The sequence below is a fragment of the Panthera onca genome, chromosome B4 (assembly GCF_046562875.1).
Source record: "Panthera onca isolate mPanOnc1 chromosome B4, mPanOnc1 haplotype 2, whole genome shotgun sequence".
Taxonomy (NCBI): domain Eukaryota; kingdom Metazoa; phylum Chordata; class Mammalia; order Carnivora; family Felidae; genus Panthera; species Panthera onca.
In genome coordinates this window covers 49,679,719-49,694,618 of record NC_138345.1, presented here as the reverse complement: position 1 = coordinate 49,694,618, position 14,900 = coordinate 49,679,719, and the positions used below count along the sequence as shown (strand labels likewise).

Below are 14,900 nucleotides of genomic sequence, written 5' to 3'. Positions count from 1 at the left end.
TGAAATATTTAGAAGGTTGAATTGACAATACTTCCTTGATCCCTAAATCTAGGATGGCACCTGGCATGTGGTAAGAGCTCAACAAATATTTTCTGTGAAAAGGTGAATAAAATAGGTAAGGAAACAATAAAGAAAAAGCCTAAGATATCTCATAGTTTTCTAGTTTGAATATTTGGGTAGATGGTGACGTTAAAGAAAGTAGAGCAAGAGAAGTAGGACCCAGAAAGATGATAATGAGTTAGCATAGGATGTGAGGAGTTTGAATTTTTCAGTAAAAATCTAGACAGACATGTCTGTTAATTTACCAGCAACTCAGGACAAATGTCTTGGGTACACATAGAGATTTGGAAGCTATCAATCTTTAATTCCATGTTCCTTTTTTTAAATTTTTAAAAAAATTTCTTAATGTTTTTATTATTTTTTAAATTTTTTAAAAGTTTTATTTATTTTTTTGAGAGAGACAGAACATGAGTGGGGAAGGGGCAGAGAGAGAGGGAAACACAGAATCTGAAACAGGCTCCAGGCTCTGAGCTGTCAGCACAGAGCCCAACATGAGGCTCAAACTCAGGGACTCCAAGATCATGACATGAGCTGAAGTCATGCGCTTAACCAACTGAGGCATCCAGGCACGTCTCAATTCCATGTTCTTAAGCATGTCTGTTTTTCCTTCATGAACGAAACAGGAAGAAAAGAAAGAAAAATAGGGATGGTTTAGATAGTGTATCAGTCAGAATTCTCCAAAGAAACAGAATCAACAAGGTATGGATTTATACAGTAAGAGATTTATTTTAAGGAATTGGCTCACCTTACTGTGGAGGCTTTGTGAGTCCAAAATCTCATCAAGGAGGCTGGGAGGCTCCAGATTCAGGAAAGAGTTACAGTTCTGGATCAAAGGCAGTCTGCTGGAAAACCAGGAAGAGCCGATGATGTAGGGAAGTCCAAAGGCAATCTGTTAGAGGATCCCCTTTGCTCAGGGGAGTGAGCTTTTTGTTCTATTCTAGCTTTCAATTGATTGGATGAAGCAATCTGCTTTGCTCAAAGTCAGTGATTGAAATGTAAATCTCATCCAAAAATGCCTTCACAGAAACATTCCAGAATATTGTTTTGCCAAATATCTGGGCACTGTGGCCCAGCCAAGTTGACACACAAAATTATTACAGTGTATGTGTGTGCATACTCTTGTCTTACTTTATACAAATATATCTTGCATGTAGAGCTCAATGTAGTAGCAAAATTCGTAATAGTCATTAGTGGTATGGAAGAAAATCCCCTTAGGAGTGCAATGGCCTTCATTCTTAGTTGTCCTCAGAGAAAGAAGAATGGAACATTTTCTGTGTTCTTGGGACTACTTGAGCTATTACCTGTTGGAGTTGGAAGTAATTCTCCTTCACACTAGATAGAAGGATCAGGATAGAAATACATACAATTGCCAAAGCCTCTGTATAATGGAGTAGTAAGGATTAATACAGAGAATGTCTTTCCCAAAACAAAACTACAGCCCCATACGTCCCTTTCCATTTCCACTTTACAGCTTGAACAATGGAGCAGAAATTTCACTCCAACAAGTCTTTGGTGCACAATTTTTAGTAATTAAATTATAGTTAAGACCAATCTTCTATGTTCTTGATAACGGTCAAACCAGGTTTTATACCAAACTTCATAGTCAATGAAATAAAGCAGAATTGATAGACCTAAAAGAATAAATATCTTCAAATGGCCTTTGTCCTTACCACATACAGACAATTATTGAGCTAGAAAAGCTTTTCCATTAAAAAATGCTTATTAAGAGTGTAGAAGACCTATGAAAACCCATTCTGCAAATGCACATAAAATTTGAAAGTGTTACAGAAACACATTGTAAAACCACTTTAGAAAATACTAGTTTTCTCAAAATTTATAATCAACTTGGAGATTATAAAAATACTTTATAATCTTGCATTGCTAAAAATAGTCTCCCTAAAGCAGGGCTTCTGTTTCTAGTACATTCCCAATGCAGCCCTCATGAGATCTGATGCATTAAGGCTCTAGATGCTTAGTAAAAACCATAAAGGGAAAATAAATAAAAAACGGAAAAAAAAAAACATGAAGGATCATTGGTTCCTCAAATGAGCTTCTGACTAATTCCATCTTACGTAAGATACATTTTCCAATACCTGTAAGTATGGTCAACACTGTTACCCCACACAATGACTTATGACTTCTGTTTTTCCAGTGAAGAATTCTAGTGTTAAGTATAGTCTTTGCATTCCAAAAACAACACGGGCTTTTCAATTAAAAAAAAAAAAATGCCTGAAGTTTGTACTGCAATTTGACATATGTCAACATGTCTGAAAATTTTCCCACATTTTAACTCAGTAATACTGTTAAATACTGGTCTAAGAATATATCATGGGTTTCTTAAATTGCACATATGAGTGAAATCGTATGGTATTTGTCTTTCTTTGATGGGCTTATTTCATTTAGCATAATACTCTCTAGCTCCATCCACATAGTTGCAAATGGCAAGATTTCATTCTTTTTTATGACTAATATTCCATTGTGTGTGTGTGCATGCATGCGTGTGTGTGTGTGTGTGTGTGTGTGTGTGTGTGTGTAATATATACAGCATATCTTCTTTATACATTCATCTGTCGATGGACATTTGGGCTCTTTCTATAACTTGGCTTTTGTTCACAAAACAATCATGGGGGGGCGGGGAATGAAAGCCAAGAAAAGGCTCTTAACTATAGAGAACAAACTAAGGGTTACCAGAGGGGAGGTGGGCATGGGTAGGGGTTATATAGGGGATGGGGATAAAGGAGGGCACTTGTGATGAGCACCGGGTGTTGTATGTAAGTGTTGAAACACTAAATTGTACACCTGAAATGAATATTAACTGTATACTAACTGGAATTTAAATAAAAACTTTCTTTTTAAGTTTACTTATTTATTTTGAGAAAGAGAGTGTGTTCATGCGTGCACAAGCGGGAGAGGGGCAAAGAGAGAGGAGAGGAAATCGCAAGCAGTCTCCACCTTGTCAGTGCTGAGCCCAACTGAAGGCTCCATGTCATGACCACGAGATCATGACCTGAGCTGAAATCAAGAGTTGGACGCTTGACCAACTGAGCCACCCAGTTGTCCCTTAAATAAAAACTTAAAAAATAATATAATGTGGGACTGAGGGAATTTTTATATATAATCATTCCAGCATTATTTATAAAGGTGTTTTTCTCTTTTAGATGTGGATTTGTAATCAAAAGTTAAAGAAAATTTGGCTTATAACTGATCTGAGACAAATGTAACTAACCAAAAATGGAGGAATAGTTAAAGGAATGATGTATCTATGAATACAACCATAAAAATTTATGTTCACAAAGACTTCATAATGGAATGTTAAATTACCTAAAAAAGGAATGGAAAATGCATTATACAGTAGTTGTATATAATTATATAATTTAAATATTTAAAGCCTATTAATAAAAAATAGTCATGAGGGAAAACAGCAAAATAAATTCTGCATCAATTTTCACTTTTTTCTATTTCTAGATATTTTCCACATTGCATCCACTGTACACACATTGCTCTTAAAATGGAGGGAAAATATCATTTTATTAAGGGAGGTGGGGGAAGAAAGAGAACAAGCCCAAGGTTTGGGTGGGGGGAAATTTGAATGAAGCTCAAGTATGCATCGGCCCCCACTCAAGGGCTCAAGTCTGTTGACAAAGAGGATGGCATTCAATATTCCCTGCCAAGTGTTATTCTCAAGTGGAATTTGTACTTGTTCTTTAAGCTCCCTCTGAGCTTGGTATCGAGAAATAATAACGAAAAAGAGGTGTTTTCCTATTGCTCTAACTCTCGTCAGCAAATGCTGTTGCTCTCCCTGAGTCAACCATCTCCAACACAGGTTTCTAATACCTATAGCCTGTTTTGGGGCAAGGATACACATTTTAGCCAAAGAATTCAAACATGATTATCATTAGTGCTACCCTTCTTATGATATAATCCTGCAGGAGTCCTTTGTCAGGTGCTGGTTAAATATACACCCAGTGGCTGGGGAAAGACTCTTCCCTTGCATCTGGGGTAAACAAAAAGATAAAGATCACTCAGGGTTCTTTGTAAACCACAGGAACCAAACAACCAAAATTGATTGGAAAGTGAGTCCTTTACAGAAGAAAAGCTAATCATGCCTCCTGAAGGATAACAACCAGGATGGCCCTGAATTTTCCATCAGAACCTCTTGAACAATCCCTTTTTTTGAGAACTGCCATCTGAATGACTCAGCTTCCATGTCCAAATTTCAGTCATTTCACTCGTGATTAAAATTCTTGGGGGGAAAATATGAAAGGGCTGCCTGAGACCATGTGCTGATTCCTTTAGCCAGAAGAAAACTCCACCAGGAGCTCACATAATAGATGGGAGCTATTTCCCAAAGGTAAGATGTATGTTGGGCCTTGCCCTAGATGGTCTAGTTTATATCTGTTTTGGGGAATAACTATAAATAGCTTCATTTTCACTCACCGAAGAGGCCAAGTTTGGATAATAAATTGCATGATCACCCTACACAAAGGAAAAGTAGGGCATTGTTACCAAAGAAGACGAAGCGATGCTGAACAGATGAAAATAGTTACCATTAGAATGAAACTATTAGAAAGAGCTGAAGCAAAGTGTTTGCTCCCAATCTCTCAGGTCGGAAGATAAGAATCAGAGTCAAAAGCCCTTATCAGTCTTTTGCTTCTGACTCCACCATAAAATTAACATTCTTATACTCATTGCCTATGTGTTGAATTATTATGACTTTAACCCAATAGTTCCATCTCCTTGTCTTCCTATGTCCTTGCAGCTAAATCCCTACATGTTCAAGTGTTCTATTTTACTGCTGCTTTTTTCGCTTAATTGGTGCCCTCCTGCTTTCCAACATAGAATGCTAACATCCATTCACCCAGCTGGAGGAGGGTCAGGGTGATACCAGATCCAATATTCCCCAAAGCATGTGTAGGATGGTTGCTGTATCCCTGCTGCTGACTAATAATAAGGAGTCAAAAAGCACCTTTTGATTCTGATTTCCTCCGAGAGGCTGTTCTACAAGCATTGGGTCAACTTAAAGGAAAAGGGTTTTTGTTTAATATTTTCTCCTTTCATTAGAGCACTTAAATTACTTTCTTGCAAACTCTGCTTGTTACCTAAATGTACCAGCACTTTTGTTACATAATTAGCTTTCTTATCAGAATTTCAACCAAAAATAACAAGAAATGTAATAATGATAAGGTATCCTGCCCCCTCAAAAATAGATTTCCTTTTGCGCTTTATCTCTTGGTGCTGTTCTGGCTTGTTTAATTAAAGTATCAGAAATTATTAGACTCAAATTATTTCTTGATCTAGTACTCAAATTCTCCTGAAAAACTGCTTCTTTTGCCTCAGTATTTAAACCTTTATCAGTGTGAGGCAGATGAGTTTCTACATGTATGCAACAGGATTCATGTCATACAATATAAGTTTGGAGGAAAAGCCTAATTAGCCTCTAAATAATTAGACAAACAAATCAGATTTGGCTATGCTGGTCTACCATGAACATTTAAACACTTGTGTCTCCTCCCCCATGCTCCCGGATCATCAAAATGAACAACATTAATGTGCAAAAAGAGTATGAAACTTCAGCGTGGAGTTGTGAAATTCAAAGCAAAGATCTTATTTATTTTTTCATTAGAGGGTTGGGAGTAAAAAAAATCACCAAGTTCAAAACACTAACAAAAGTTGTATTCAAGGAGGGTAGTCATGTCTGTTACAGACTTTGAAATAACGGATGAAGAAATATCCTTAAATCACCGCACTGAGAAGGAGAAAACTCTAAGACATATTGGTTATTTCTCTTCATCATACTCTGTGAAAAAAATTCGGGTTAGAATCTGTTTGTTTCTGGTGGAGCTGTGTGAGAGGTTCATTTTCTTTGAAGTCGTCTGCAATATGATCCCCTTTTGCACTGTCAAGCTTGGCTACCTCAATTACCAGGCAGCCATTTTGAACTTGTGTTTTATTGGAACTTCAATACTTACCCCTGTGTTTGTGGGATGGCTTGCTGATGTCCGTCTAAGAAGAAACAAACTGGTATATGTTTGCTTATGTCTACATTTTCTAGGTGAGTGTCCTCTTCTGACTGGATTGTTTTGCAACTTAATTGAATAGCTTTTTGGTAGAGTTTTCACTTTCTATTATCCTTATCTTGCTGTTAGCCTAAAATGTGATAAATGAAGAGTATTGTTTCAATTTATACTATTCTTTGTATTAATTGAGGGATGCTAGTAAACATCTGTGCGTATGTGTGAGTGTGGATGTGTGGATGCTTTGATACCTATATCGTTGCACTGATTATCTTTTATAATAATTACCTCTTTACGTGTCTGTCTTCTGTGCTTCAAATGCGCTCCTTTCCCCCTTCCTGCCCCAAGCCGAAATTCGTGACAAATTCTATGTGAAACCTGAAGTTCACTTGCTTCACAACTACAATGAAATGTGCTAAGAAGGGTTTTGAAGTTCACGTAGAATAATTGAGGATGTTTTCATCAAAAGGTGGTTCTTAATTAGCCATATAGTAATTAAGATTGCATATGCAGGCATGATTTCTATGTTATGAACTATGGCTATATGCTAAACAAATGAATGAATTTAAGCACTACACTGTGCTTCTTTATATAGAGAAAAATAATCTACACAAGTTTGGGAGTCAAGAGATTGTGAGAAATGTTGGGGAGATATCAAGATTGTTTGATACGGTATAGAGAATAAGTTGATGAACAGTCTGGAACTTGGGGCTGAAAAGTTATGTTGTTCTTCTGGACAACAGAGTCACTGAAGATATAATTAAAACAGTTGGGAAATGTTTTTCTTCAATAAAAAGGATAGACAACCACAGTGACAGGTTTTATACAGGGAGACCAGAACACCTCAGAGGACAGTCTAGGAGAAATGTCAATCCAGGAGAGAACATGGAAAAAAAAAAAAAACACATTAAAACTTGGCTACTAAATAAGAGAACAAATATGATGGAAAAACAAACATTAACTCCAAGTTTCTGAGCTGAGGAACTTAGGAAGGTAGTATGCAATTCACCATTACTGAGAAGTGTAGTAGAAATGCAGGTATGGGGGAACAGGGGAGGAGATAAATGAGGAAGGGGTGGATATCAGGTATGCAACATATCACCCAATTTCCAGCAGGTGATCAATTACCTTCACCATTCATCCAATAGAGTGTGATTTAAACTTATAACTTCTTCACTGCTCCAGTTTTGTTAAATAAAAACAAAGCCACTGCATGGCAAATATTCAGTCAACATTCAACAAACATTCCTCAGTGACCACTTTGTGCCAGGCATTGTCCCAGGATCTGGGAATGCAACAGAGGAAGAATGCAGTCTCTTCTCTGTTGGAGTTGACTTTCCAAAGAAAGAGAAATGTAAACAAGCAAATGACACTATGCCAGGTGCTCAGTACTGTTATGATGAAAAATATGGCTCAGTAAGGGGACAGGGGAGACTAAACAGTGACATGGTTACTATTCTGTATCTGGGAATGTTTTCTGATAAGGAGACATTTAGGCAAGCACCTGAATGGTTTCTCTTCTGAATTTGGTAAGAGACCACACCCATAGATTTTGGTAACTTCTTATTTAACATGGTGATTCCTATCAGTCTAAATTATTGTGTAAGCCATCAGACTAGGACTGAAGTCCCAATTTTAGAATTTGACCAACAAAAGACCTACATCAACTCCATAACCATTCATTTTCTTACTAAAAGCTATTTCCTTGGCCCCCACTCAACAGCTGCCATCAAATTCCAACCAGTCACTGAGTATCAGAGGTTCTATCAAAAATGTGTCTTTTATTTCCAATGTTAAACCTTAGCTCAAAACTGCAGATTGCTTTTTCTTTTTTTTTTTTTCAACGTTTTTTTTTTTTTAATTTTTTTTTTATTTTTGGGACAGAGAGAGACAGAGCATGAACGGGGGAGGGGCAGAGAGAGAGGGAGACACAGAATCGGAAACAGGCTCCAGGCTCCGAGCCATCAGCCCAGAGCCTGACGCGGGGCTCGAACTCACAGACCGCGAGATCGTGACCTGGCTGAAGTCGGACGCTTAACCGACTGCGCCACCCAGGCGCCCCCAGATTGCTTTTTCTTGATCATTACAATGGCCTACTTACTGGTCTATCAGTATGACTCCAATCCATATACCTTTCTACTAACAACATTGACTTCCTCAGCCAATAAATCTATATATTGGCTGTATTGTCTAAAAAAACAAAATCCAACTTAGTACAAAAGAACCTCTACAATCTGTCCCAAATTTACCTCTCCAGACTTTTGTGTCAATATGTGACCTCAACCATGCTGAACTTCTTGTCTACTACCCTTCTTTAAAAATTTTACATATGCTTTTTCGTATGTCTGAAATTTTCAACCTTCCTTTATGTTTCTGCCCCATATCCAAGACTTGAAAAATCCTGTCCTTCCTTCAAGACCCATGTTGTTCACTTCTCTGTGCTCACCCATACTCTAATCAAACCTCTATAATTTCATTTAGCACATTATAATATAATTTCCACCTGTATGTCTGTCTTCTCTGATGGACTCATTAGCTTCTGGAGAGGAAATCCACTGGGGCCCCACGACCTAGCAGAGGAGATAGCACATCTTGGTGTTTTACAAAGACCTGTGAAGTATGTGTGCTGATTATGTAGTGCACAATAGCACACATCAAAGAGGAGACTTTCTATCATACGTGTAATAGACTTGTATTTTTATTACATCAATTTTACAACAGATAAAAATAAAGTTTTGATCCAATGAAATCAACATATTACATTTTCTCAAAAGATGGAAGCAAAGCATCTTTCTAATGTACACAAAGGTAAAAGTGTTTTGTCTTTAGGGACGCCTGGGTGGCTCAGTTGGCTAAGCATCCAACTCTTGATTTCAGTTCAGGCGATGATTTCATGCTTTGTGAGCTTGAGCCCCGGGTCAGTCTCTGCACTGACAGCATAGGATTCTCTCTCTCCTTTCTCTCTACCCCTCCCCTGCTTGTGAGTGCTCTCTCTCTCTCTCTCTCTCTCTCTCAAAATAAGTAAACAAATGTATATTTTTAAAAGTGTTTGTCTTTAAATATATGGTTGCTGCAAGAAGTAACTTCTCTGCCCATCCCCTTTGGGTGCCCTTAGCCTAGCCAGGCCTCACATCACCCTTCCAGAGACAAGTGGACTGAGTGGCAGAGAAAAAGCAGTTGGTATCACATCTGGCCAAACTTGACAGGAAACATCTCAACCTCAGTAATCTAAAGGGCCCACTGTCATGATAAATCAATTTGTTACCAAGCAGCTATTGAGTGCATATATTCTTCACATTATAAAAGCCATTGTAAGAGGGAGATAAAATATTAGACCTAAGTTTTGCCTTTAGGAGCTTATAGTCTAATTGAGAAAATTAACCACACAAAACCACCATGTAAAAATTTATATCAAAAATACGAAAGCCAAATTAATCTAAAATATGGAAGACGAAAGTAACAGGGAGAAGCATTTTTCACTAATCAAATTGATAAGTAAATAAATAAATAAATAAATAAGATGATTTGACCACTTGATGGGAATTACAAAAAGAGGCAGATAACATCACGGTTACTCTGTAACATTGGGCAAGTCACTTAACCTCACTAAATCTGATCTATTTTCTTTGAAAAATTGGAATAAGAGAAAATCTACCTCTGACATCACAAAGCTTTTCCAGGATGAAACAATATAATACATATAATTGCTTTGCAGAATTTAAAGAGCTTAGCAAAAGTATGAAATTTCTATCAAACAAGGAAAGTGCTCAAGTGTGGTCCCTGCGAGATGGAAGTGAGAAGGCTTGACTGGCCCCAGCCCTGTCATTTCCTGTCTTTCCCTCCTCTAGGCTTGCACTGCTTCACCCACCTCACCTTCTTACCTCTGTGTGTGCCAAGATGGCTCTGCCCAGCTGCCTCAGTGAGAGAAATCAAAGGGCATTAAAAGGAGAAAGAGAGTAGAAAAGGAAAAGAGACTCTGTTCTTCTTACAATTCTGATAATGTTCTCCTTAAAACATTTTCTTTAGCAGGCTTTTGACATGTCTGAGATCTTCGAGTTTTCTATCACTCTAGTGACCGAGAACAAATAACCCTTACTAACAGTGGTTGGCTCTGGGGCGTGAGATTACAGGCATCTCTAGCTTCTCATATGACATATTTCCAAATTCTGTTAAAATGGACATGATTTCCTTATACATCTGAGAGAAAAGATACGTCAAATTTGAGAGGGGAAAGAACTAGGCTTCTGGATTCATTAAAAGACATATTGAAGGGAGTTTTCACATTTAGAAAAATCATGCTATCTCCAGAATCGCAGTGACTAACAAATATTTTGATAAGACAATCACACAATGATGCTACTTTCAGAGTTAAAACCTTATTTATAACATGGTCTGGTGATTCAGTTGGTCTGTGCCATATTTATTCTCCTTTTTTCTCTCTCTACAGGCACTGTTTTATTATCCGTGGTTGCTTTTCCCTTGGAAGATTTCTATATAGGCACACACCATATGATTAACAATATACCAACAAAGGAGCAGAACAGGCTGTTTTACATGGCACTATTGTTCATCTGCCTTGGCACAGGAGGAATGCGAGCCATCATTTGTCCACCGGATGCTTATAGCCTTCAGGAGTATGGATCCCAGAAACAAATGTCTTTTTTTAACTGGTAAGTAGCACTGGCTAGAAGAGAAACAAGGCTTATGATGTTCCTCTCCCTCCTGGGATTTCTCATTGTTTGCTCTCTGGTACCCTGTTGATGGTAGTAATTCAGTTTTTGTCATTGACTGGGTTGGGTAAATGAGGACGTGACAATGCCTGTGACAATGATTCAGCCAGGAACTGTGGGAGCCTGTGAGTCAGGTACAGACCACCACAGCTTACCAGCACCTTCCTGAAATGCAATGATAAATTAATCTTCCAAATAAACAAGTGGCTTATCATATTAAATACAAGGTGGCTTTGGAGCCAAACAGGCCTGGGTAGAAGTCTCAACTCTACTTAACACAAGCTATCTGACCTTGGTCAAGTCATTTATTCTCTATAAGTTTCAGTTTAATCATTTATGGAAGGTTATAATGATACCTCTTCTTGGGTTTTATTAGAGGTAATAATGTGTGCATTGTGGGTAGAGAACCTGGCACATCGTAGGTGGTCAATAAATGGTAGCTGTTGTTAGTTATGTCTACACTGTAAGAGACTAATGTGGCAGAGGTTATAAATGCACAGGTTAGTGCAGAGAAGATAAAAAGTATTTTACAATTTGTTGAATTGCAGTTTACAATTTTTGTATTCTACAAATTGTAAATTTTTTTAAATGTGTTGAACACAATTTGAATACAATTTGTTGAATTATATTTTGCAACTTGTTGAAACATCAACCAGTACCTCTGTCTTGCATCCACTTCACCCCTAACACCTAAAAGAGTTTGGATTCCATGAAAATCTAACTACTTTCTGTAAATCTTTTTCTCTTTCAGTGAGTTCTTACACAGCTTTATGTGGTTTTAGAATCAATTTTGTTATCGAATACAGATTCAAAAAAATAAAATTTGGATCTTAAAGTAGAGCATTTCAGCGTTTACTAGCAAATTTTGTTGTTATTATTACTCATCAGTGGAATATCAAGTAGATCTGAGATACATTCTTTTGTTCCCCTGTTTCTGTGAAATGATTTGCCAACATTTTTTCTAAATATTCTGTCTTTCCATCAATGTTAGCGATGGGAAAAAGCAATGTACAGACAGAATCAGACAAAACATTTAAAGAAAATTCATATTAAAATCATTAAATGAAAAAATTTAGAATCAATAATCTAGGTATATATAACCATGTAACTATCCAAGGCAGTTTCTTCCTTCCTTCCTCCCTCTCTTTTTCTTTCTCTCTTTCTCTTCCCTCCCTTCCTCCTTCCCTCCCTCTTTCTTCCTTTCTTTCTTTCTTTCTTTCTTTCTTCCCAGTTATATTAATATTACAAAGCACTCAGGCCTGTTTTGGATTCAGTCCAAACGTCAGAAAAAAATGCAGTTTTACCAAGGGTGGAAGGGACTCTTTACTTCCTTATAGCAAATTCTGCCTCCTTGACCTGCCCAAAGGAGAAAGAAAAATCCTTCTTTTTTATTCTATTCGGAGGTTTTAATCCTTAATTAGCAACATCATTTTGATTAAATAAGACTCTGGAGGATTAAGACTGGAGAGCAATCAGTTGTTCTGAAAGATAGCTCTGGAGAATTTATTGTACTGTGGTCTTAGTCATTCAGAGTTGTGTTTAATCAAAGTGACATTTCTCAGTGTTGATTACAAAGGAGACATTATATGAATGAAATATTTCCTTTGGGAAAGGGGGGGACTCCCAATGGGTTTGTACTTTAGGCCTTTAAAAGGGGGATGGGGAGCAGGGTGAAAATGAATTTCTGCAGCTGGGAGGAGCAAGGCCAAATTTAGGAAGAACACATTTCAATTTGGCTTCTTATTATTTCCTAATTTTACTAAAATCTCTAATAGAAAGAATCATGCAGAATCTTTAAAACCTAAAGTTAAAGCACCTAGAAATGTGCATGAGGAATCAAGGTGTTACTCTTTCATGTTATAAAGGACCCCCCTGGAAGGCAAGCTTCTTGAAGGCTGAATCTGGTTGTTTCAGTTTTTTGATTTTTGTTTTTTTGATTTTAAGTTCCTAAAATCAAGCTACGGGAAAACTATGAGCAACTGCTTTTTGTAATTTATAGAAAAGAATGTTAACTCTATTGCTGTATATACTGCGGGGGCTGGTGGCAAGATGGACAGGGATCCAACTGGGCAGCCGGCAAACTGATGGGATCCTGGCTCTGTCAGAGGAGTTTTATGCTTTTCAGCGGGTCCCTTAACCTCTCAAAGCACCAGTCCCTCATCCACAAAATGGGGTTACCTTGGAGGGCTGTTTTATAGCTTATTTTATATAAAGTACCCTAGCACATCACAGGTATTCAAATTAGGGTAGCTGTTACTATAATTAAATGACTAGTAAGTCCTCAGCTAAAATCGTTGTCTAAATTCTGGGTAAGAGGGAACCTGTTTAGGAGGAGGCCATCTTTAAATGGGCAGCACATTAATTTAAAATCTATTTCTCCAAGTCAAAAGTGTGTAGAGAAATTACAAGCTTGATTAATATAATGAATTTCAGCAGTATCTTTAAAAACCAGCATACCACTTGAATGTGTAACCACTTGAAGGCTGCATCCAGTTCTATTTTCAGCACAGATGTCAGATGTTCCTAGTTACAGGACCTTTAATGAGACGTGTCATTGCATCTATACCACCTAAAGCTTCCCAATGATCATGTTAAATAGTATAGACTGGAAGTCTCGAGCACTGAAAGCCCCACTTCCGAGTGGAGCTGCCAAGTGTAGGTGAGAAAACCACTCCCAGCCAACATCACCATCTGGTACTGGATCTTCCTCAACTATGTACCTTATTGAAAGAATATAGCTAAACTCCCTGAAATCAAGAGGCATACTAATCTGCCAACATTCTTGTGCTGTTATCTAGATTAGAACCTGGCTCTTCCAGCATTTTCCAAAATCTGAGATGTGCAATTAAGAGTCACCACACTGGAGATCATCTAGGTAAATACACCTGTGCAGAATCTTTTCTGGAAGCAAAAAGAAAGGTGGATAATTAAGTCTGTCTATAACCATAATTTTAAATTCTACTGCAATTAACTTCAAATCTTGCTTCCACATTTCTCTAGTTACTTCACCTGATAATTTGCATCTTATCTGCATATCATAGTCTGTTGCTAACCAGTTACCAGAGTGAATTATACATGATTTGAAAGTCCAAATAGAATATTGGTGGAGTTCTTCAAAAAGTCTAGAGACTGACTTATTCCATCCCAGAAATTTTGAATATCTAGTACTCAAATTGATTCTATATAATATTTGTTTCCCACTAAAATATTCTGATGTTAATACTTACTTGAATTTAGTAACTTTTATCTTAGGGAAACACCAGAGGTAAAAATTTGTTATCCCACGGAATGTTTTTTCGGAAGCTGTTTAATATTTACTTGAGTGTTGTTTGAAAGCAGCGATTCTCAATCCTAGATGTACATAAAAGCCACCTGAGGAATCTTAAAAATACTGATTCCTGGGGCGCCTGGGTGGCTCAATTGGTTAAGTCTCTGACTTTAGCCTAGGTCATGATCTCACCGTTACCAGTTTGAGCCCCACACTGGGTTCTGTGCTGTCAGCTCAGAGCCTGGAGTCTGTGTCTCCCTCTCTCTCTGCCCCTCTCGCACTCATTCTCTCTCTCTCTCTCTCTCTCTCTCTCTCTCTCTCTCTCTCTCTCTCAAAAATAAACTTAAAAAAAAAAGAAATACTGATTCCTGGGCCTTGACATCAAAGGTTCCAAATACATTGGTTTGAGGTGAGACTGAGAGACCAGAATTTTTTTTTTTTTAATCTGCCTAAGTAGTCAGGTTTAAGAACAACTGCTCTCAAGCAACTGCCTACTTTTAAGAATCACTTAAGGGCTTTATTTAAAAATGTTTTCCAGACCCCACCCACAACCACTTAGATCAGAATTTCCTGAAAGCATCGCTAGGGAATGTACACATTTATCAAGTGCTTCGGAATTGTGAAAACAATTCCAGAAGTTTGAGGGAAGGGAATTCCAATGTGGTCTAGGGATACCTTGAAAAGATATGAAACTAAACATTGAGTGCACACACTGGATGCCACGCGGCTTTGGAAAGTTTTGATGATTCATAGCAATTTTTCACCACACCTAAAAATCCATCTGAGTGAGAAAATCTACATGATCCTTGAGAAGAGAAACAAAATATG

At 37.6% G+C, this 14,900-nt stretch overlaps 1 protein-coding gene across 1 annotated transcript in view; it reads left to right on the top strand.

Annotated features, from left to right (window-relative positions):
- The first annotated feature begins 5,751 nt into the window (after window positions 1-5,751).
- SLC15A5 (solute carrier family 15 member 5) overlaps window positions 5,752-14,900 on the top strand; it is an 84,919-nt gene continuing 75,770 nt past the window's right edge. The window contains exons 1-2 of the mRNA XM_060658264.3: window positions 5,752-6,112; window positions 10,522-10,744. Of these exons, the coding sequence (XP_060514247.2) occupies window positions 5,752-6,112; window positions 10,522-10,744 (584 nt within the window). The remainder of the gene's footprint in view (window positions 6,113-10,521; window positions 10,745-14,900) is intronic.